This window comes from Sinocyclocheilus grahami, unplaced genomic scaffold, assembly GCF_001515645.1.
Source record: "Sinocyclocheilus grahami isolate Dianchi unplaced genomic scaffold, SAMN03320097.WGS_v1.1 scaffold177.1, whole genome shotgun sequence".
Taxonomy (NCBI): domain Eukaryota; kingdom Metazoa; phylum Chordata; class Actinopteri; order Cypriniformes; family Cyprinidae; genus Sinocyclocheilus; species Sinocyclocheilus grahami.
The window spans coordinates 854,184-876,291 of NW_015505356.1; the positions used below are offsets into that span (position 1 = coordinate 854,184).

General features: G+C 37.6%; 2 protein-coding genes across 2 annotated transcripts in view; both read left to right on the forward strand.

Moving 5' to 3' along the window:
- The window catches only part of LOC107593934 (anoctamin-7-like), a 30,169-nt gene extending 12,192 nt beyond the window's left edge, over window positions 1-17,977 (forward strand). The window contains exons 17-24 of the mRNA XM_016283834.1: window positions 364-461; window positions 1,266-1,402; window positions 1,829-2,034; window positions 2,313-2,455; window positions 2,771-2,861; window positions 3,603-3,734; window positions 7,078-7,228; window positions 17,897-17,977. Of these exons, the coding sequence (XP_016139320.1) occupies window positions 364-461; window positions 1,266-1,402; window positions 1,829-2,034; window positions 2,313-2,455; window positions 2,771-2,861; window positions 3,603-3,734; window positions 7,078-7,218 (948 nt within the window). The 3' untranslated portion in view covers window positions 7,219-7,228; window positions 17,897-17,977. The remainder of the gene's footprint in view (window positions 1-363; window positions 462-1,265; window positions 1,403-1,828; window positions 2,035-2,312; window positions 2,456-2,770; window positions 2,862-3,602; window positions 3,735-7,077; window positions 7,229-17,896) is intronic.
- Window positions 17,978-19,003: 1,026 nt separating this feature from the next.
- LOC107593943 (rho guanine nucleotide exchange factor 19-like) overlaps window positions 19,004-22,108 on the forward strand; it is a 7,226-nt gene continuing 4,121 nt past the window's right edge. Inside the window, exons 1-10 of the mRNA XM_016283845.1 lie at window positions 19,004-19,115; window positions 19,224-19,517; window positions 19,661-19,784; window positions 19,876-19,955; window positions 20,125-20,363; window positions 20,456-20,616; window positions 20,725-20,877; window positions 20,975-21,134; window positions 21,272-21,346; window positions 21,420-21,509. Of these exons, the coding sequence (XP_016139331.1) occupies window positions 19,004-19,115; window positions 19,224-19,517; window positions 19,661-19,784; window positions 19,876-19,955; window positions 20,125-20,363; window positions 20,456-20,616; window positions 20,725-20,877; window positions 20,975-21,134; window positions 21,272-21,346; window positions 21,420-21,509 (1,488 nt within the window). The remainder of the gene's footprint in view (window positions 19,116-19,223; window positions 19,518-19,660; window positions 19,785-19,875; window positions 19,956-20,124; window positions 20,364-20,455; window positions 20,617-20,724; window positions 20,878-20,974; window positions 21,135-21,271; window positions 21,347-21,419; window positions 21,510-22,108) is intronic.

Below are 22,108 nucleotides of genomic sequence, written 5' to 3' on the forward strand. Positions count from 1 at the left end.
AATACTTTCCGTACCCACTGTATATATATATATTTATTTATTTATTTATTTATTTATTTTTTTAAAGAAAATAATATTTATTCAGCAAGGGATTAAATTGATCAAAAATGACAGCAATTTCCAGTGAATGCTGTTTACTTGAACTTTCTATTCATATTCATTGATAATAATAAGAAATGTTTTTTAAGCACCAGATCAACCTATTAGGGTGTTTTCTGAAGGATCTTGTGACACTGAAGACTGAAGTAATGGCTGCTGAAAATTCAGCTTTGCCAGTTTTTCTTACACTATATATCTGACTGAATAAATGAAAAAAAGAGATTTATTTCTAAAATATTACTAAATGTGTATGTGTGGTTGCAGTGCGGACCAGGAGGTTGTCTGATAGAACTGGCTGAGCAGCTCTGCATCATCATGGTGGGAAAACAACTTATCAACAACGTTCAGGAGTTTGTCATCCCGTAGGTGTCTCCCTCAGAGCCTGACTCTTCATCAAACTAGTCTTATTTTTTGCAGCTGTACTTAAAAGCTTATTATATTGTAGAGCAAACCACGTAGTATTTGAACTAAGAGACTTAAGTCTCAATACTGCAGAATCAAAATGATTTTATTTGGTCCTCTGAGAAAGGCAAGCCGGGTGCTGGGTGGGCACAGCAGTCTTCTGTGGAGGTGTATGTGTGGGACAGGCTTAGCCTACATTGTGGAAAACATATTGAATAATTAATGAACATCTTAAAATGCAAACACATTCCTGTGAGGGTTAGATTTATGGCTAGGGGATAAAAATATCAATTTAGAAATAAAACACCTATCATAAAACAACTACTATCATAGACGGGCTGTGTGCTTTCATGCAGCAGTACGAGAATAAAAATGTGTGTAAACATGAGCAAGAATAGCTTTATGAATACTGATTGATTTGATTATTGATTCATCTGCATATATCACTGTAGGGTGCAATGAGCAGACGGATGACTGTATCACTGCCAGTACTGCAGCATGTCTCTTCTTTTAAGGTGACAGTTTTTGCGGTTTAGCAGAATAAATGCCACATAGGAGAAGCTTTTAGCACTCCCTTATCAATAATGCATCACCAGAGTCAAACTCAGGCAAAACCGGATCTTTCCAAATGAGCACAGTTCTATTTTAGACCTAGAAATAGCCTCAGAAGAGCCATCATCATCATCATCATCATCAACCAAAGCAATAGACACAGTGTTCTGTTGATGTCTCATTCTCGCTCTTTCTCTCTCACTGCTTTTCAGTAAAATAAAGTCTTGGAGACAGAAACGGGCCTTATCATCTGTGAAAAAGGCCCAGAAGGCAGAGGAGCGTAAGTGCTGGGAGCAGGACTATGAGTTGATTCCATGTGAGGGGCTTTTTGATGAGTATCTGGAGATTGGTAAGATGATAATATTTCACTTTTTAATGAGATTTTTGCATCAAGTTTCTGTCCAAAAAATGTGTAGCTACTGACACTGAAACATCATGGACCTCATTTCTTGAGGGGGGCACCAGTGGCAGTCCTGGCTCACTTGGTGTTCTAGACAAGACAAGACATGACAAATAAAAAACATTTCTAACAGCCAATCATTATATAAGTGTAAGTACACTACCATTCAAAAGTTTTGGGTTAGTTATTTTTGAGCATAAGTGAACTTACCGACCCCAAACTTGTCAGTCATTTCTGCCAGTGTAGCAAAAACATATTTTTACCTACAGTAATCATGCAACTTATTATAAACATTAAATGGATGTGATGTTTCTGTATAGATGCTCCTGCTATGCTTGTAATTAACTTACAGTATTTGATCTTCATTGTTGCCAGTCCTGCAGTTTGGCTTCATCACCATTTTTGTGGCAGCCTTCCCTCTGGCTCCTCTCTTCGCCCTGTTGAATAACTGGGTGGAAGTAAGGCTGGACGCTTATAAGTTTGTGTGTGAATACCGGAGACCAGTGGCAGAGCGAGCCCAGCACATCGGTGTGTGGTTCATCATACTAGAGGCGCTGTCCCACGTGTCTGTCATAGTCAATGTGAGTGCCTACAAAAATTAGTATTTTTGATACTTAAAGTATCAAATTAGCAAAATCTATTGCCAAAATTTTGTTGGCAAAAAAGGTCATATTGAAAGGTCATATTCATATTGAAATGGCTTTGCCTGCAAAATTTCATAGAGTAATGGTTAATGTGACTGCACCTTTAGTGTGGTACTTTTTGGTAAACACATAATGACTCCACTTGTTACATTACATTATCTAACATTACCTTTTCAACATCTTGTAAGGATTCACAGTTGCTTGTTTCTCTACAGGCTTTCCTCATTGCATTTACCTCAGATTTTTTGCCTCGCCTGTTGTACCAGTACAAGTTTAACAATGACCTGCATGGTTATGTCAACTTCACGCTGGCTTACTCTCCACCCAGTTACAACTACTCCAGTCATACCGTATGCAGGTAACAGTGCTGATGCTGTTCTGTAGTGCAAGAAATCTGAAATCAGACTCTCTTATATCAGTTATGCATTGTAAATTTGCAAAAATATATTGCCTTATTTCAGGATGTTTTTACATCATTATTTGTATTTTAGTTTTGTTTTTTACATGTTAGCCATGTTCTAATGTTTCTCAGGAGTGTCTTGGCTGTTGTACTGTTTTGCAGTAGAGGGGAAAAGTGTTAATCAATGCAGTGAACAGTAAAATTGTAGCTGTCAGCACTGTTCGATTTTCTTCTCTTGTAGTCATTTTTTGTCATGACTTTTCTTGTTGTCAGATATAAAGCATTTCGAGATGAAAATGGAAAATACACACTGGTGTATTGGGAGCTTCTGGCTGCAAGACTGGGCTTTATCATTGCCTTTGAGGTGATCATTGATCTTCCTCCTGCCAATCACATCACTGTCATATTCTTCCTTGAATTTAAGCTTCCCATATATATGCTGTGACTAATTTAAAATGAACCCCATTTACTCTGGTACATAATGTCAACTTTTCATTAACGTTCCAGCCTTAGTGTTTGTTGAATATATATATATAATTTTTTATTAAACTGAAATTATATTGTACAGAAACATTCAACAGTAAAGAGCATCACACACACAAGGAAAAGAAAACAATACATCAACTAATTAAACAAATGTACTATATGAATAAAGTTTAACATATATATAAATAAAAGTTTTTTAAAAATAGTAAATAAAAAATACATTCGTAAATGAACAAACAAATAAAATAAAATGGAATACATTGATAAGTGGAGAAAAGTGCTTTAAAACCATACAAATAATATAAATATACTATATAAAACTATATAAATAACATCACCAAAACCTTTCTTATATTTATATCAGTTCTTTTTATATAGGCCTGTATATCAAGAATCTATCACTTTTTTTAATTAATAATTAAATAAAGAGATTTAAAAAGTCTGTCTTTGTCAACTAAAAATGTGAGAGACCTCGAATTGCAATAGTAAAATGGGTTGCTGATGGCAATTTACTTTGTCTGTATAATGACCTGATTGTTTACTGTCTCTTTATTACTATCTAATAATTATTTCTATTTTGTGGTCATCTTAGTAATAAAGTGTGTGTACTCATCCTCAGCATGTGGTGTTCTTTGTCCTGCGTGTCATCGACTGGATGGTTCCAGACATCCCTGAGTCCTTGGAGCTGAAGATCAAGCGGGAGCGTTACCTGGCTAAACAGGCACTGGCTGATAAACAGGAGGCCCTGCTGGTGAGTAGCTTTAGGTGATGTTAGTGCACATAGTGATGTCCACACCCTCCAGCGCCCACTCACTGTGAGCCATGCTTGTTCTCATTACCACTCACACCAGAGAGCTCAGAGACTGAGGCTGTGTCCGAAAGCTTAAGCAGCTGCTGCTGACCTGATTCCTCACTGCCTTAGCAGGCAATGACTCTGCAGGCAGCGTTTGTGCACTAAGGTACCTCACGAAACTAATTTCAAACAGACTTCTGAGGAAGCAATACGGTTTAATGATCTACAACAAAATAGAGAGAACTTTGGTGATTTGGTGAACTAAGCTACAGTTTTACTGTATTTTTGATAAAATAAATGCAGCTTGATGAGCATAAGAGACTTCTTTCAAAAACATTAAAATATTTTAACGACCCCATACTTTTGAACAGTAGTGTGTAGTGGTATTTAGAGCAAAGTTCACTTCATTTAAATAAATAAATGTCATGATCAGTTTTATGCTATTTTCCTTTAATTTGCAATTTCTATTCCTGTCTATTGTCACAAAAATATAATAAAAAGAAAAGAAATGTGTGTCATAGTTTTAGCACTCTAGTCAAAGTGGAGCAAAGACCTTCATATTACTGGTACTTTTTTGTACTGCCCTGTGCATTTAAAAATGTAGAGGTCTATGCCAAAATTGTACACTACCACACTACTTTAACAAACGGCTGTTTACATAGGACTTCCTCTGGCTCCAACTATACTAAGACATGTGATCACCTACACATCTCACTCTCTCTGCCCTTCCGGTAAATGATATATTCCTATTCGGATTTAGTGGGTGGGCAGGGAGGTTTGCTTTTCTACATGAGTACTAAAGTATATATTTGTACTACTGACAAAATGAAAATTGTGAAAGACATCAAGAAGCGTATTCTACATTGTGTTAGTGTGAAATGCTTCTCTGAATAATACCTTAATATATTTGCATTTGTCATGACTATCTCTGGGCCATTTAAGGAATTATGTTTTTTTTTTTAAATAAAGCTAGTTTCAATAACCGTTGGAAAGCCATTGAAGTGTTTACGTGCTGGAGGACAGGGTTTAAAAGGATAGTTCAGCCAAAAGTGAAAAACTCACGTCATTGCAAATAAATATGACTTTCTTTGTTCTGTGAAACACAAGAGATGCATTGATTAATGTTCACACTGCTCTCTTCCATATAATGAAAGTGGATTATGATCGGGGCTGTCAAGCTTCAAATATGCACTGTAAAACAGGATCGTAAGTGGTCCATGAGACCTGTGCATTAAATTCCAAATCTTCTGAATAGGGATGCATTATTTGGACAAAATGCGTTTGAAAAAAATTCAAGGTTTGCTGTGCTTTGTAAGGCTGCACAATTTGGCAAAAAATAGTAATTATCAATATGATCAAGTCTTTAAAAAACAGCCTTATGAGCATTTATTTTTACAAATTTGGAAAGATGGTTAGCACATGTTGCGTTTCTAAATGCACGTCATAAGCAAGCCAAACAGTGTTGCAAAAAACAGTTTGTGTAGATCTACATTTTCTGCGAACCAAGCTGCTCAGTGCTGCACTTCACGCTGAAACGCACACGGTAAATTAAATCACAGCCTTTGATTTTTCTTTTAATTAATTGTGCAGCCCTACTTAAAGGGTTACTCCACCCCAAAATGAAAATTTTGTCATTCATCACATATCCCCATGTCGTTCCAAACCCGTAAAAACTTTGTTCGTCTTCGGAACACAATTTAAGATATTTTGGATGAAAACCGGGAGGCTTGTGACTGTCCCAATGACAGTAAATATCACTGTCAAGGCCCAGAAAAGTATGAAAGACATCGTCAAAATATTCCATCTGCCATCAGTGGTTCAATCTGAATTTGGCTGAACAATGCCTAATTGTGCAAAAATGGTTAGCTTGAATGAGAATGAAAATGATATGCTTGAACAAGTTAGAAAGGTGAATAAGACAACACTAATGCTAAGCCATTGAAGTTCTGTGTTCCAAAGCTGAGAGCCAATGCCAGCTGGCAAACGCTTCAGATCCTTAATCTTTGGTTAACACTCCATGTAGGCAACTTCTGCCCTACTTTTCAGCTCTACTTTCTGGAGAAGATCTCTGGTTCTCACATTCCATTTAATTTGATCAAACCATCAAGCTTTGTGTGAGCAACCTGCCCCTTTGAAACCCTTTACCAACCAAACATGCACCCTAATTCCACTATTTTTTTAGTGGAATGGATCAAGCAAATCTGATTTATTAAAGTCAGAAGCAGACAGGTGTTTTGATAATGATTTGTCTCTAACCCCACCCACTTAAAAAAACGAAAAAGAATCTCCGTCACCTCAGGCTCTTTGACTCTCTCTCTCTCTCTCTCTCGCTCTCTCTCTCCTCCTCCTCCTCTTCTTCATTTTTTGATTATGATTGCTGTTCCTACGCCATTCAGCCTGCAGCAAGTGTTGGTTGGTACATGTCAAGGTACTAAAGTATGCAACGTGGACAGCAGGCCTTTCGCTTATTAATAACGGACTCCATGTTCTTCATCACCTGCAGGAGTGACCCAGAACAGCCTGTTGCACAAAACTGACACTCTTTAATGTGCTTTCGCTCCTGAATAAACTAATTTCTTAGTGCAAACGCATCAATAATTGGCTGGAGATGAACATGAATAGGTTTTGTTTACCAAAGAGTTCAATTATATTTTTTTCTGATCTTCTAGACTTCACACAAGCTTGCTTGATAAACGACTATTTCAGTTCTTCTTAAGCGAATAAATGAGGTGTGTAAAAGGGAGAGGAGTTAAAGAAGATTTAAAGAGCATATCTGAGTGAGTTTCGGCATGCCCTCTCAGCTACTTGCTGTCTTCAAACTGATACTTACCTAATTATACACACACACACATGCACACACTCGCATGCATGAAGGGATATTCGCATAGTCTTCTTCCCACCCTCTATCTCACGCCCCCATCAAACCCTCCTAACCGACTGCCTGCTATCCACTTGCAAAGTACTGCTGTTGACACACAGGAATCCAAACCCACACCCACACACACACACACTCATTTCTCCCTCCTTGGCAGGAAGGACTCTCCTATGAACCAGACGACAGCTTGAGACTCTCTCCTTTTCTTCTGCTGGCAGGTGTTAGAAATAAAACCATAAATAAGTGCAAGAGGGAGCTAGAGACAGCGCGAAAGTGAACGACAAATGTCTGTCTTCATTTTTTGCCGGAAAGAGCGGGAACTATGAGGGAAAAGGAATGATATGGAGGAGAAATCTGTATTTTTGAGTAGCTAGAACAGTTATTAGGGTTTTATTTGTCTACTGTCAACTATTTTTGTGTGTGAAGGGGATTGAAGAGAACACTTGGATCATCTTCGCTCGAGAGGAACACAAGGCAGTCATGGACACTATAACACCTCAGCCACAATCCTGGATGACTTGGATTTGCACACTGGAGTTGGACCCTATCCAGCCCACAGTCCACTGATACAAATGAGGTAGTTTTTTTTTTTTGTACAGTAAATCTAAATCTGTGGAGATCTGTTGCATTTTAGAGGATGTCACCACATTGTTCTGTGGAAAGACTATATTTTGTGTTAAACTAGCTTTAGTGGACCAAAAGTCTGAGACCACACTGGAGATCTGGGATTCAGAATCTAATTTAATCTAGGAAATAAATGAAAAGCCTTCGGATTTTGAAAACAGAAACAATGCAATGAAGAAGACATATTTCAGATTCACAATTTCTAGGTCACTAATCAAGTAAATGAAGCATTGCTCATGTGAACTATTTTGTACAGACAGTCAGATGTTCTTGCTTCCACTGAAGCTCAAGATTCTGTTTAGATCATCTTAAATCATGATTGAGAACATGAACATCAGGTTTAACACAAAACTGTGGACTTCATGCAGCTTGTGTGCTGCTGGCATACTAAGAAAGTATGACATTCATATCAGTTTTTCAATTCAAATTCACTCACAGTGTTGTTCATATGCAAATATTCATAATAAATGAAATACAATTAAATTAAATGTATTATATTTGTATTTTATACATATGTTTGTATTATTACTATATAACAAAAGTAAACTTTAAATTTATTTTATTATAATTTTTTTATTAAAACATTGTCACTAGTGGTCTCAGATTTTTGATTCTTCCTGATTGTTAACTTCGGCTGAATCTTTATTTTGTCTTATTGGTACTTCTTGACATTGTAATATTGCTGCCAACAGAATTATGACTGCTTCCTGTTTACTGGGTGACATGGTGAATGTTTAAGGTCACTAAACTTCTATTATATCATTTATATCTGTCCTGCTGGGTTGTAATGCCAAACAATTTTTTCTTGCTTGAACAGATGCTCATGCATGGAGTATAATGTTTTGATTTGCCACTCATCACCTGCATAGACAAATCTAATGATACGCCTGGGATATGGTCCAGTTTATAAAATCCTGGTATAGAAAGCAGAAACACTGTCCTCCAGCCTTGCTAACATATATCAAATCAGATGCAAATATGCCTGTGCTACCGATCGCTTGCAAGCTACTTAATGTTGCATGCATAATAGTGTGATAGATTGTGCTGGATATGAGCCCTGAATATTCTACTGCTGCAGGGAGCAGATATGGTAAGTGTGTGCATACGTGAGCTTCTGTTGATGTGAGGGGCAGGTGACTGCATGTCTGGAACACGCTGTAAAAGAACTGCACATGGATAGAAGGCAGCACAACCATGAACTCAGTGTCAGAGTTCTTTACTGTGTGTAACAATATAGAAATGTAAGTTTTTTTGCTGGGCTTTGTGCTGGTCAGTTATCCTCATGCATATCTCCTTTTTTGGCAGTTGTTTTTTTGCTGATATAAACTGATTTTTGCACAGACACACACACACACACACACACACACACACACACACATATATATATATATATAACAGTTGATTATAAAATGCTCAGATATACACAATGAATTGTTTGTTTGACATAGGAATGAAGACATGTGCATTGATGTTGCTCTTTTAGAACGTTTAGAAGTTCCCGCATATGTGTTATTTACATTTTAACTTTGTCCCAGATCGATTTATTAGGAGAATAAAAAAATGACACAAATGAGATCATTGTTGATATGCAGTAAAAGAGTAAAGCTATAAAATAATTGTGTATAGCAAAGTCCAGATAATTTTGAGATTGATTGATAAGAAATGTTTGCTTTCATATTGATAGGGTTTAATATTACTTTTAGTATAATTAAAAAAAAAAAAAAAAATCCTGAAAGAAAATAATATACTATTTATTTATTTATTTATGGAATTAAAAATATCTAGTGTTATTTTATTATTATTTATATGCTAAGCTAGGTTTAGTAAGCCAAAATCATCACAATTAAAAGAACCAAAGACTTAAACTACTTCAGTCTGTGTGCATTGAATTTATTTAATACACGAGTTATACAATTTGAGTTGAATTACTGAAATTGAACTTTTCCAAGACATTCTAATTTATTGAGATGCACCTGTATATTAGTTAACAATGATGGGAAGTTATGAAAATAACATGGCAGTTCATCCAGTAAAATCAATAGTACATCTACATGTTTTTAAACAGATCTGTCTACTTGCTTGATTATTTACTCAGCTGTCATAAATCTGGACAATATGATCTTCCATTGAAGTCATGATTAATAGAGTGCTGTAGCGTCGTCATTTTGTATCTATTAATGTGTATGTGACTTACTTGTCTGTTTTCTTATAAGGTCATATAGACTGATTGTTCCATACCATGTGTGGAGCATATGTTTTGGAGAGTGTTTTCTTTTCTTTCTGAGCGGGAGGGTGTGACATCCTCTTTATGACCTAGCACCTGTTTGATGGAAGGCTTTATGTTCTCCTCTACACTGCTGTGCGGTAATAGCAATTATCCCAGCTGCCCAGAGGAAGTTATTAAAAAGCAGAAACCTCACAGCTTAAACTGGCTTTATAACATCCAAGTTTAGGTCATTTGCCTGGAAACTGTGATCCATTTAACGTGAGTCATGAGTGAATGCCCACATGAGGATGTGGGGTAAACAAAAAAGTATCATGTCACAATAAAATCTCCCTGCCTTATTCATTCTCATCCTGTATAGCCTCAGAAACCATTGTCTGCATTTGCTGCATAACACATTGGACGTGTAAGAGATATCCTTTTAGTATTAGAGTCATTATATCCCTCAAAAATGGGTTATTTTTTAATGTAGTGAGATAAGGTGATTTTTATACATGCAGACTACATGGACCTGGTGACCTTTTTGAATTCTCTGTGAAACTATTCCATCTCCATTGACATCTATGACTAAAGACCCATGAAGACATTGAATTTGTAGGATGTGTGTTTGAGCATGGATGGATCCCACAGGGTGTGGTTTGATGACGCTGTGCTTTAGTTAACATGTTAGCAGATATGAACATCAGAGAGATAGTGGAGGCGGCCAGACCCTTGGAATGTCTATCGTAACCTGTGGCTTGCTGCTCCTCCATCTCGGCCGTGCCAGTCTATGTGTGTGTTTGTATGACTCATTGCATTCTCATAGTTCTCAGCAGGTCTGGATTGCTCATACTGTATATGCTGGTAGAGATAAGAACAGACTGGAGGGAGCAATAGATGGCACGGCATGTTTGGTAACAATACAACTGATCTAGCATGTGTACAAGGAAAATACACTGTTTTTTTACTCTTTAAGGTCAATGTTAAGACGTAATTGTTTGTGTCAGATCAATTAATTGATTAAAAAAATTAATTAAAATTGCAATGAGTACACATCTTCTACGATGAGCATGTTTGTAATTTCTGTATTAAAATTAATCTAGATATTTTTAGGTCATAAAGTAAATTAATATCAGGGTGATATAAGTGTCTGGGTTTCATATTGATGAAAAAAAGGCAAATGGAAAAAAAAGGTAATATTATTAGGTAGATTACACTTTGAAATACATCCAATTATGAAAGTAACATGGTAGTATTTCTTAGAATTTTTTTGTATTTATATGATATTTGATTTTTTTTAATGATTCTTTATGTACAGTATATGTATTTTTTTTAAAGTGATATTTCAGTTTTTCTTTTTTAATAAATCTGCAAAAATGTCAACAATTCTGTGTTTTTCTGTCAATATGGGGTGCTGTGTGTACATTAATGAGGAAAAAAAATTAACTTAAATGATTTTAGCAAATGGCTGCAATATAACAAAGAGTGAAAAATGTAAGGGGGTCTGAATACTTTCCGTACCCACTGTATTTAAAAATATATAAATTAAAAATATATTTAATATATAAAATATATATTTAATATAATGATTAAGATATACTCATTTGTGTTCAAGGTGTAACCAAAATATGCTTTTTATTTTGTCATAAATGTACTTTTTTTATGGTTACACCACATGACATTTTTACTTTATCGCTCTTTTACGCTATTGACCCACATGCCATGACATATAAATATGGTAATAAATCAGTTTCATGGTTTCCATGGTATTCAGTCACCATGGTGCAACCACGGTACTTTTTGTCAGAAATAGTTATTTGTATCGTTTGACTTTAGTGTAATGCATGCAATTTCTGAGACCGATTTTCAGTTCATTTTATCCCATAAAGCAAACTCTAACTCATCCCCATCCCTCCCATGGTCTGTCCTGTGTAAGGAGCACCTGCCCCATCACCTGTCAGTTGGAGGCAACAGGCGGATTCTGTATCTGCACCTACATGTACTAGAGATACAGTCTGGGGAAAAGGACGCCATGCCACACCCAATAATACTCCGTTCTAGCTCTTCGCATGCAAAAACGTTCTCTCCTCACTTACCTTCATTTAGCTTGCCGCATTCAGGTCAACAGGGCCACTCGGGGTGGAATGGGTATCTAAAGCCCCTTCACTCAACTCTGTTAGTCTGCCTGGCCTTAAAGGCAAGGCTAAAGGGCTAAAAAAACAGCAGAGCTCACCTGCGGAATGAACAGATGGTGACGGAAGAGGTTTGGGGAGAAATAAGAACAGACCTTGTTTGTGTGACTGCACGCTATTAGTGCCTCCCCCAATAGTCAGCACAGATAGGATGCAGACACACAAATGAGGCCTGTTCTTGTTGCGTGAGCTCAGACAGACAAGACTCTTGTTTGTACTTGGGTACAGCTTACTGGGCAATTTAAGTGGAATGACAGAAGCGCAGTTATTTGGGGAATGTGGAAAGTGTCAGAGATCTTTGTTGGGATTGGGGGTCGACCATGATAATGAACTTGCTTTTCTTTGGCTAACAAAAGGCTTAATGGTTATCCATTTATATTGTGTCCTCATTTTGCTTTTACAAATGGCCATTGAATTTCAAGACTATACTATAAAAGAAACCGGTTATGATTGTCGGAAGGCTTTATCACTTTTTATTTGTCATTTGAAGGAACTTTTTATGGTTTAAAAACAGAGGAACATTTGCCTATAAAAAGCTAATAAGTTCTTAATGACAGGAGGTGCGGATATCTTGACATATTTTTGTGTACGTTTGCACAAATGTGTGTCAGTGCAGGAGTGGATGAGTTTTGTTTTTTGCGTGGTGCACATATTTGTGTTTGTCTATGAAAAGCGATCCTGAAAAAGCCAAGCCCTACAGGTATGTGTAAAAGGCTTTTTTTTGGGCTCTGCTTTGCACACACCTGTTTAGCTACGCAGCCTTTAGGCTTTTCAGGCGCTCGGCTGGCTTGGCCCTAATGTGAATAAAACAATGTGTGTGAGTTTTATTAAACGGATTGACCTGAATACAGTCTCGCAGAGAAAATCTTAAGAAATACCAGCAATGCAGGTATTATGTGGCGATTTCCCATGATTTTTTAAAAAGTTTAAAACATACTGAAATAAAATTTAGTTTAGTTTTTGTTTTTAGTTTATGTAATGAACCATGATTTCTTTATTTTGTAAAATATTCATGCATTAACTATAATTTATGTTTAGTAACTTTTTTTTTGCATTTTAATAAAACAAAAAACAAAAAAAAACTTTAGACTATTTATTCTGCACCACTTGTGCATTAAAATTGTTATAATCTGCATGTTAAAATGTCACAAACACTAACTTTGGTCTGCTGCATGGTCAGTCTCAAGGTGTATGCAGTATAGCGATCACATTTCAAAACAAGCTGTTCTGAGTGACTAGTCTTTACCTGTCCATAATAAAGCAGAGGGAGGGGGAGCATTTGCCTAGCTCAGTTCAACTCCTGAGCAGTGAGTGAAAGAAAACAGAAAGTTGAGTGTGAATGAGTGTGACGTAAATGGAGCAGTGAAAATAGGTAATCTTTTCAATGTGACAAATTTAACAGTATGTTAAAGAACTGATTGAGCTGTATAAATCTTACAAACATCAACAGGGCTAGTGAGTGTCATGTCAATTTTAATTGTAAATCATGATACCGTGACCTGACAAAGAGATGTTTGCAACCCATTTTACTTTCATAATCTGATGTATTTCCAAGTGTAAACTGTAGGGGCGGGACTTGATTTTATCTATTGGGAATTGATTGGATCTCCAAAAGTAAATGTTACGCAGCAGAATCGAGACAGACCTAATGTGAGTTAGCTAAAACAATGCCTAAATACTTATTTAGCTATTGTTTAACATCCAGTAAGTAACGTGGATGGACAAGCAAAATAATTTCAGTTATTATGTTCTGATTTAAAGATTAAGAAGACAAACTATTTTGTCTTTGTAATAACATGCACTAAGGAATTGCTCACAATAACACAAAGAACATGCATTCATTTGGGGCAGTTTGATTTTACTTGATTTTAAGCACTTTTATTTATGAAATTTGCTTTGATTTTCTCTCTTAGAAATACTTTTTTTCTCCTTTTTTCCTTGTTGATGCTTTTTGGGTTATTTGTTGATTTGTAGATCAATAAATTAATGTAAAGTCCCTGTTGCAACTTGTTTTCTATTAAATGAACATTAACAAGTAATGCTTGCAATAAAAAACATAAGTGTCTACAATTAAACCTTCAAAGAGATTTGAAAGCTCTTAAATTTAAGTGAGAGACTAAGCAAGTGCCTAACCAAACCTAGGCGGGACTTTAATGTGAAGCAGTGCGGTACTTTCTTAAATATCCTACAGATGGATTGTTCAATCAGAACAATGTTAAATGTAAAAAAAAAAACTTAAAATCAATGTAATAATTGTTTCCACATTCAGCGCTTGTGCTTGTGTGCCTAATGCTCCTGTATTTGACTGGGTGTGTCTAGTATGGGAGGTGTTAATGTTGAAAGAAGGTGAGTGCACAGATGTCCTAAAGATGTGGTAACATTTTTCTTTAAGATGAGACCGTGGGGTTCAAGGTAGTCTAAAGAAGCTCAGCTTGTTATAATAATACCTTAAACCAGGTATTGTTACACCTATGGGCTTCTCTCTCTGTTGTGTTTGGAGTTGAGAGGATTGAGGGCAACGTCAATGCTTTGTGAATGTGAAAAGGGATTTCGGTGTCTGTCTTGATGGAGTAGGTGGAGGAAGGCCTCAGGCACTTTGAGGGATCAGACCCCACACCAAACATAAACAAAGAAGTTTTCTTCACCTCAAGATGTCCTCACTCACCCCATCAGAATTTAAATGCTCCTATATATAATCTGCAATGATATGATAATCTCTACCATTTTTTTTCTAGAAAAATACTTTTACAAATTAGGTGTCCATTATAAAGTAAATCATAATGCTATTTAAAGAAAAGTGAACAGTCAAATTAGACAGTCTTAGGGCAGCAAACAGTTGCTTAAAATTAGGTTCACAGTCTGTATAGCTTTAAAAGTTATGTATTAACCTTTTACAATAAACGTGCTGTATATTTTAAGGCCACATCATGCCAGGAAACTATTAAAGGTATAGTTCAGTTAAAAAAGAAAATTCTGTCATCATTTACTTATATTGTGCTAAATCTGTATTCTGTTTTTTTTTTCCCATGGAGACTTTTTGAATGACTGCTACACAGTTTTTTTTCCATACTTTTCCAAACTACAATCCATCATCAAAACATTCAGGTTTGAAACGACCAAACTGTTGATCAAAATGATAAAAACCTGAATGTTTTGAATAAAGCCAGAATATGAATTTTTCAGTGAACTATCCCTTTAATATTTGACTAATTATGTCTGTCTTTTGTTTTGTTACCCCCTGCATATTGCCATCAAGTTGCAGCAGCTGAAAATGAGCTGAACTGTGAGTGTGAAAGGCAGATGCCATGATGTATCCTGAATCTGAGCTCTCTGTCACAGGCCAATTAGACCAGCGGTGCAATGTAACATACAAACATTAGCCCATGACACCACACTGTTAGACCCTGTGCTCAAACGAGCAAAAAATTCTAGAAATTAAGAGGGGAAAGGCTATTTGTGGTCATTTTGGTGCTTTCACTGTGACTTTAAAAATTGTGTATAGTTATTTCTATCATGACATCTCTGAAGATTTTAGCATGGTAATGGATATGACAATGTTAGTGTATTTGCGGAATTAGTCTTGGTGGAATAGATCTGCTACGCTGCTGAATTGCTTCTGCTGTTGGTTGTTGCTGTTGTTGTAGATTATTGCTGCTGCTGCTGCACAGTAAGTATAGGAACTTGCTGCTGCCAACACACGATATGGTGCTGTGAGTATTTAAGACATACTGCTGCCACACAAATAACATATAAAATAACCCGTAACAGATCTATACAGGTGGAGCTGGGGAAGGTGGAGGGTTTCCTCTAGTGGATGCGAACCAGCCATTTAATTGTAAAGCAGCAAGCTTATTAGCTGTGTATGCAACATGAACCAATCAGCTTGTGCCAAGTAGTTTAAGGCTGTGAATATCATCAGTTTGCATTAACGACCCATCTGCCTGAGCCATCTAGAGTTTCATGACAGAACCTGGCATTTATAAAAATTTATTTTACACTAGGGCTTAATGTGACTTAGTGACAGCTATACGCTATGAAAAAATATATATTTTGCTTAATTTCAAATACTAAATTTGCCCTCATTGTTATTGTTGACATTGCTGAATGTTTTAGTTATATTTGTGGATTCATGTGGTTCCTAACAGCCTCCATTGGCTTTTGCAGCATTGTTTTCTTTAATCATATACTGTAGCTACAATGAAGATGGTAGTTTTCTATTCATTTACTTTGTTGACGCCCTGACTTACAGGAACCCTCCAAAATTACAAGGAGAATGTATACAACAAAGACCAAAACATAAGGAAATAATATGTTGAGAACATGGAAAATTACATGGTGGATTTAACTAAATATTGTAAAATGGGTAAGACATCAAACTGAATGTATGGAATAGCTGTATTGTAATGGGCTGTAATGCAGTGTATTATTGAATTTATGTTATAGTAATAGCTATGCACAGCATTCACAAAATTACTCCTACTATTTGTACAGTACATTTAATTTGTGTAAAGAGTTTTACATTTATATTTTTCCACAGTTCCCAAGTTTTGCATGCATGATTTGACATACTTCTAAGTGACATGGAATAGGTAGCAAGAAAGACCATATGGCAAATGTGAGTTTGTTAAAGTTTGTTAAATCTCTTTGGCTTTTGGCTTACATTATCTAATAGCACACACATTTTCTGGATTTTTTTTCTCATTTTGTCTCTCATAGTTGAGGTATACCTATGATGAAAATTACAGGCCTCTCTCATCTTTTTAAGTGGGAGAACTTGCACAATAGGTGGCTGACTAAATACTTTTTTTCCCCACTGTACATGAGCAGAAAAGAAAAGTAATTTCAGAGGAAGAAATAAAGTAATTATATTATGATTAAAGATTACAAAGACATTAAACGAAGAATAACAACTGACCAATTGACTTTTATTTCTGTGTGCATGTAAAGAATCCAGATTCATTCCTTAAATCTCACATCTCCTTTGCACCTAACAGCATTCTCTGGCGAAATAAAGGGACCTTTGTTTAGAGTAGGGAACAGGTAACCATTTGTGCAGTGTGTTTGTTGTACAGATGTGGGTATAGTTTTTATCAGTAGAGGGTCAGATTGTGTTTTTGCTTGTGGATCATGTTGAATCATGCAGTTGGATTTAGCTGTGTGTACATTCAGCTTTAAAAGAGAAACTTGAGATGGGGGAGACTCAGGTTCTTTTGTGTCCTCTCAAAAAGAAAGAAATAGATGTACAGATGTTGTTTGAGGGTTTAAAGATTAGCAATAGTTAGTTTCAAAACTATCACATTAAACAATGATTTATTTTGTTTTACATTATATTTGTTGGTTGATAACATACAGACACCTAAATTGCATGTAAGGTAGAGTTTAAGGCACCTAGGGGCAGCCCAACTAGCATCCTCTGGTGCATTTCACCTCCAAGTTTAGAAAACATCTTTCTTTATTTCATGGGTCAGTGAATAAGGCAGATGTGGGTCATCAGCACTGACAGTTTGCTCAGCCTTCATTGCTTTAATAGCCTAGGAAATGTCATAGCTCAAGCTATCTCAGGCTTGCCTGTCCCTCAGGGCAAGACACTGAATACTAATAAGCGTTGCTTCTCCCATGACCTAGATGGTTTGGGTAAATAGAGAGCTGTTTGGAAATATGTATGAAAAAACTCTTCCAAGATGACCTTCTCAGTCAGGGTCCTTTTCGTGAAGCATTCCATCTCAGGTATAAGCTGCTAGCAAGACTAGACACTTGCCCATTATCATAGTTGGAGAGAATGGAGTGTCCTCGTATGACTGCCTTGATACCTTCATGCAGAAGCTGCATTACAGAAGCAGTTTTGAATAAGGAATCCAGCTGTAAATTATGTAGACAAGTATAGAGGATTAGGGCGGCATGCTGCGCTCTTTAATTAGAACAGGAAGATGCAGCAGCAGCGACTGAGCCAAGTCTGCCACAGGGGAAGAGCAGAGCCTGTTCAGAGAGACTTAACTTTACCCAGTGGAACAACAAATCCACTAAGAACTGCAGAGAGGAGCCAAGCTTTACTGTGCATAAATCTGTGCTGGCACAACAAAAACATTGGCCAGAGGGATCTACTCCACTGTGCTCAAATTTGGAGATGCAGCGTCTGTCAAGACAATAGTTATGTGGGTGATAGTTATGCAAGTTATAATATCTTACATTTTTTTCTGTCTGTTTTTCTTTCCTAATTTCTGCGCAGTACCCATGTGCCTCCTGAGCCATGCTCCCCGGCTATGGATTCTCTCCTGTCCTTGATTTCCAGCCTCACCTCCAAGCGTTCCATTGCAGAGGCGAGAGCTCTGACATGTGGTTCCCAGACTCTGTTGAGACCCAGGCTCTGAGTGACTCTAGGGAAGGCAGGCCTCTCCTGCGACAGCATCAACACATTGCTGTGTGTCAGCAAGAGACATTGGCCTTCATTGACATTCAACAGCCAAGCGTTAATGGTTTCCAATCACACACACTGGAAAATTGTAGTTCCTCTCTTTGCTCCAAGCCTGTCAGATGCAATGGAAATGGTCCATCTGATTTTGTCGAGAATGGGAGTACAGACACAACACTGGACAATTATTTGACCCAGTATACCAATAATGTGGAAGGGGTTCAGGATCAGATGTGGACACCCGTTACTGTTTTACCTGAAACAGTTTATGAAAAACCTGAACCAGGAGTTAAGGGTCTCAGTTCTCGAGACTTGTTTCTGCCTCTATCCCCTACATATGAACCTGAGAACAGGAACTCTTTGGAGCCTCAGCAGCTAAGCTCCCCCCCTTCCCCCTTAGATTTCCAGAGTCTGGACCCATTTTGCCTTCAAAGACGCACCTCTTTGGGATCCATAAAGGAGAAGTCCATAAGTAAGTGCCTCTTTCAATTAAGTCTTGACACATTGTTCCTACATTCCTGCTTTAAACAACAAATAGTTTGTCACAATGCAGGGTTACTTTCACCACTCTTTAAACTGTGCAAGAGCTTTCTGATAGATGATTCTGCTTAGTGCAATCCTTAATAGCATGCTAAGGTTCTTTCAGATGTTTTAACACACTGTGACAGTGGTGCCCAAGCCTGTCCCTGGAGGCTCCTAAACACAGTACACATTTTGGATGTGGGAATCTCTACTAACAGGTTGATGAGTTGAATCAAGTGTGTATGATAAGGGAGATGTCCAAAATCTGTGCTGCTGACAGGCCTCCAGCAACACGGCTAAAGCTTGTACTACTGTGCTAAAGTGATTGTGTTAAAACTAGAGATGAATGTACAAGTGGATAGTTCCACTCAATAATATGCCTTGTCGTTAATAGGGCGCAAGATGAGGGTGTACTCTCCAGACACTCTGAGTGATGAGTCTCTCAGCAGCCCAGGTGTGGAGTGTGATTACCTGCTTCCAACATCCTTCGAATCATTCGTAGAAGGAGGCCTTGGTATGGTGGGTTCTACCATACCCACATCCCATAGTTCCAGCTCTCTCCCAGGGGTAGATGAGGACCTCTCTCTTCTTACCATACCAATGCCTCCAAAACCTTTCTTAGACCCCCCTCAGGAGGATGCCAGATCGGAGGGGGGCATAAATGATGGGGGGAGGCAGAGGTTGGGCTTGGAGGACTGTGGTTCTCTGGAAGGCCCTGCCCTTAACAGTGGGACCTCACTGCCTCTGTCCCGTTCTCGCTCAGCAGACGAGCGCCGGCGCTTCTCTGCCTCTGAGCTCATCTCTCGTCTACAACTCTCCCAGAGGAAAAACTCTTTTACCCTTAAGCTGGGCAAGTCTCTTTCTGCTCGTGTGGCCTCCCGGGACCGCCACCTGTCTGGAAACCTCAGCTCAGACTGTAAGTGACTCATCTGGACTGTTTTGACTAATAAAAGACTTTATTGTGAAAGTCTTGTGCTGTGATGTCATGATCACACTTCAGTGTTATATTTTCAGCTCTATTCCTTTTGTATACCTTCTCCCTCCCTTGTCTGTTTGTAGACAAACCCAACTCCAGACATCGCTTCTCAGGTGACAGTGCACCACATAGTCCAGTGGGGTCTGCACCACCTCTGCCCTCTGCTGACTGTAATCTGCCACAGCAAAAGAGGAGTTCCAAGCAACGGTGGCTCTAAAACTAGATAGAGAACAAAAGTAGTGAGTAGAATATAATACATTATGTTTTAACATTTAACATTTGTACCATTTTTTCACAGTATGAGAAAGGTTTCCATTGATGAGGATGGAGACAGTCCTCCCAGTAGCTCTAAACGCCTATCACGCTTCTTGCCGAACTGTAAGTCCAATAAACAACAAATCTGGAATTTAAATTACAGGCCTCTCTCATCTTTTTAAGTGGGAGAACTTGCACAATTGGTGGCTGACTAAATACTTTTTTTCCCCACTGTATATATATATAGATAGTATAGTATTATTTACCAGTTTTCTCTTCCTCTCTCTCTCAGTGATTTTGTATCAGGAATACAGTGATGTTGCTATTAACAGAGAGATACAGAGGCAGCAAGGGGCGGAGCCAGGAACTGATGAAGAAAGAGGAGACTCTGTGTCCTCTTGCAACCTGTCCCCATCCAGTTCATTCTGCTCATCTCGAGGCTCCGCCTTTTCCCTTTGGCAGGATATTCCTGATGTTCGGTCCAGTGGACAACTTGACAACTTCAGCAATGAAGAGCGTAAACTGCAGGAGGTGACTCCACATTCAGAAAGTCTGTTTTTTTTTTTTTTTTAAATCAACCAGCACATTTTGCTGAGAAAAAAGCTAATGTTTTCTCATTCCAGGCCAAGTTTGAGTTGGTGACGTCGGAGGCCTCATACATACGCAGCTTGTCTATTGTAGTTGACCATTTTATGATGTCTCCTGAGCTGTGTGAGTGTCTTGGGACACAGGAGAGGCAGTGGCTTTTCTCTAAACTGCCTGATGTGAAAGAAGTCAGTGAGAGGTGAATAATGAAAATTTTTGCTGTTTTTGAAAGAGTTAGCCTTCATCAGAGATGTAAACTATCCCTGTTTTTTTTCTCTCTCCCATTCAATTCTCCTCATGTCCACAGATTTCTTCAAGATTTGGAGCATAGGTTAGAAGGGGACATTCTGCGTTTTGATGTGTGTGACATTGTCCTTGACCACTGTCCTGCACTGCGGCGGGTTTATCTGCCTTATGTCACCAATCAAGCCTATCAGGAACAGACCTATCAGCGGCTACTGTAAACAGTCTTCTAACAAGCATAACAATGTGTGTGTTGCATATTGCATTATTGCCATTAAAGAGGTTTATTCGTTTGCTTTATTGTGTGTTGTTAGGCAAGAGAATCCCCGTTTCCCTGGAATCCTTGCCCGCCTGGAAGAGGACCCAGTGTGCCAGAGGCTGCCTCTTACATCATTCCTTATCCTTCCTTTTCAAAGGATCACACGCCTCAAAATGCTAGTGGAGGTATTCCACCATGCTCTTCTAAAAGTGACAGTGATAGAGGGCACAGATTCCATTTTTTCTATTTTCCGAAGCTATATTAAAAGTTGAAAATTATCATCAAGCTTTAGAACAAAGCTTACAAAATTAAATTAAATTATCTTGTGGTAATGAATTTGTGTCCATTATAGAATATCCTAAAGAGAACAACGCCTGGATCACGAGATGAGGACACTGCCACCAAAGCACTTAATGAGCTTAAAAAGGTGAGTAAAGTAAGAGAGGACCAGGTTTTAGAAGAATATGAAAATTAAAACTAAATCTGCTCTGTTTCACTAGATTATAAAGGAATGTAACTCCAGTGTGCAGTCCATGAAGAGGATGGAAGAACTAATTCATCTAAACAAGAAAATTCACTTTGAGGGCAAGGTATAACATTGGGCATTCATTTTAATGTTTAATTAGATATGTATTATATATCATGCAGGGGCATCTGAAACCAATTTTTTTATATATATATATTATTATTATTATTATTGAGTTGCCAGTGGCAGCCCTGGCTCATTTTGTGCCATTCACAATTATTTATTTTTTTGACTACTTAGTTCTTTCCAAAAGTAAAGTTTTATTAACTGAAAGTTGCATTTAAATTTAATCAAAGACTTTACTTACAATAATTATCAAGTATACAGTACAAAATAAATAATTGGTTTTGGAAGTTGCATTCAAAATTCTCTTCAAAATGTGCAAAAATCAGTTTGATTGAGCATGACACTTCTGGCATCATGTTTTCATATTACTGGCTTGTCAGTTTGTGTTTTTTTTGTTTCATTTTAGATTTTTCCTCTCATCTCTCAGTCTCGCTGGCTGGTCAAACATGGTGAACTGCTAGAAGTCGACACACAGAACTTGAATATTTCTGGGTCTAAGTTTAAACTTACCACTCGGCCTGTGTACCTTCACCTGTTTAATGACTGTCTTCTGTTGTCCAGAAGGAAGGAGTAAGTCTAATGGGAAAGAGAGACAAA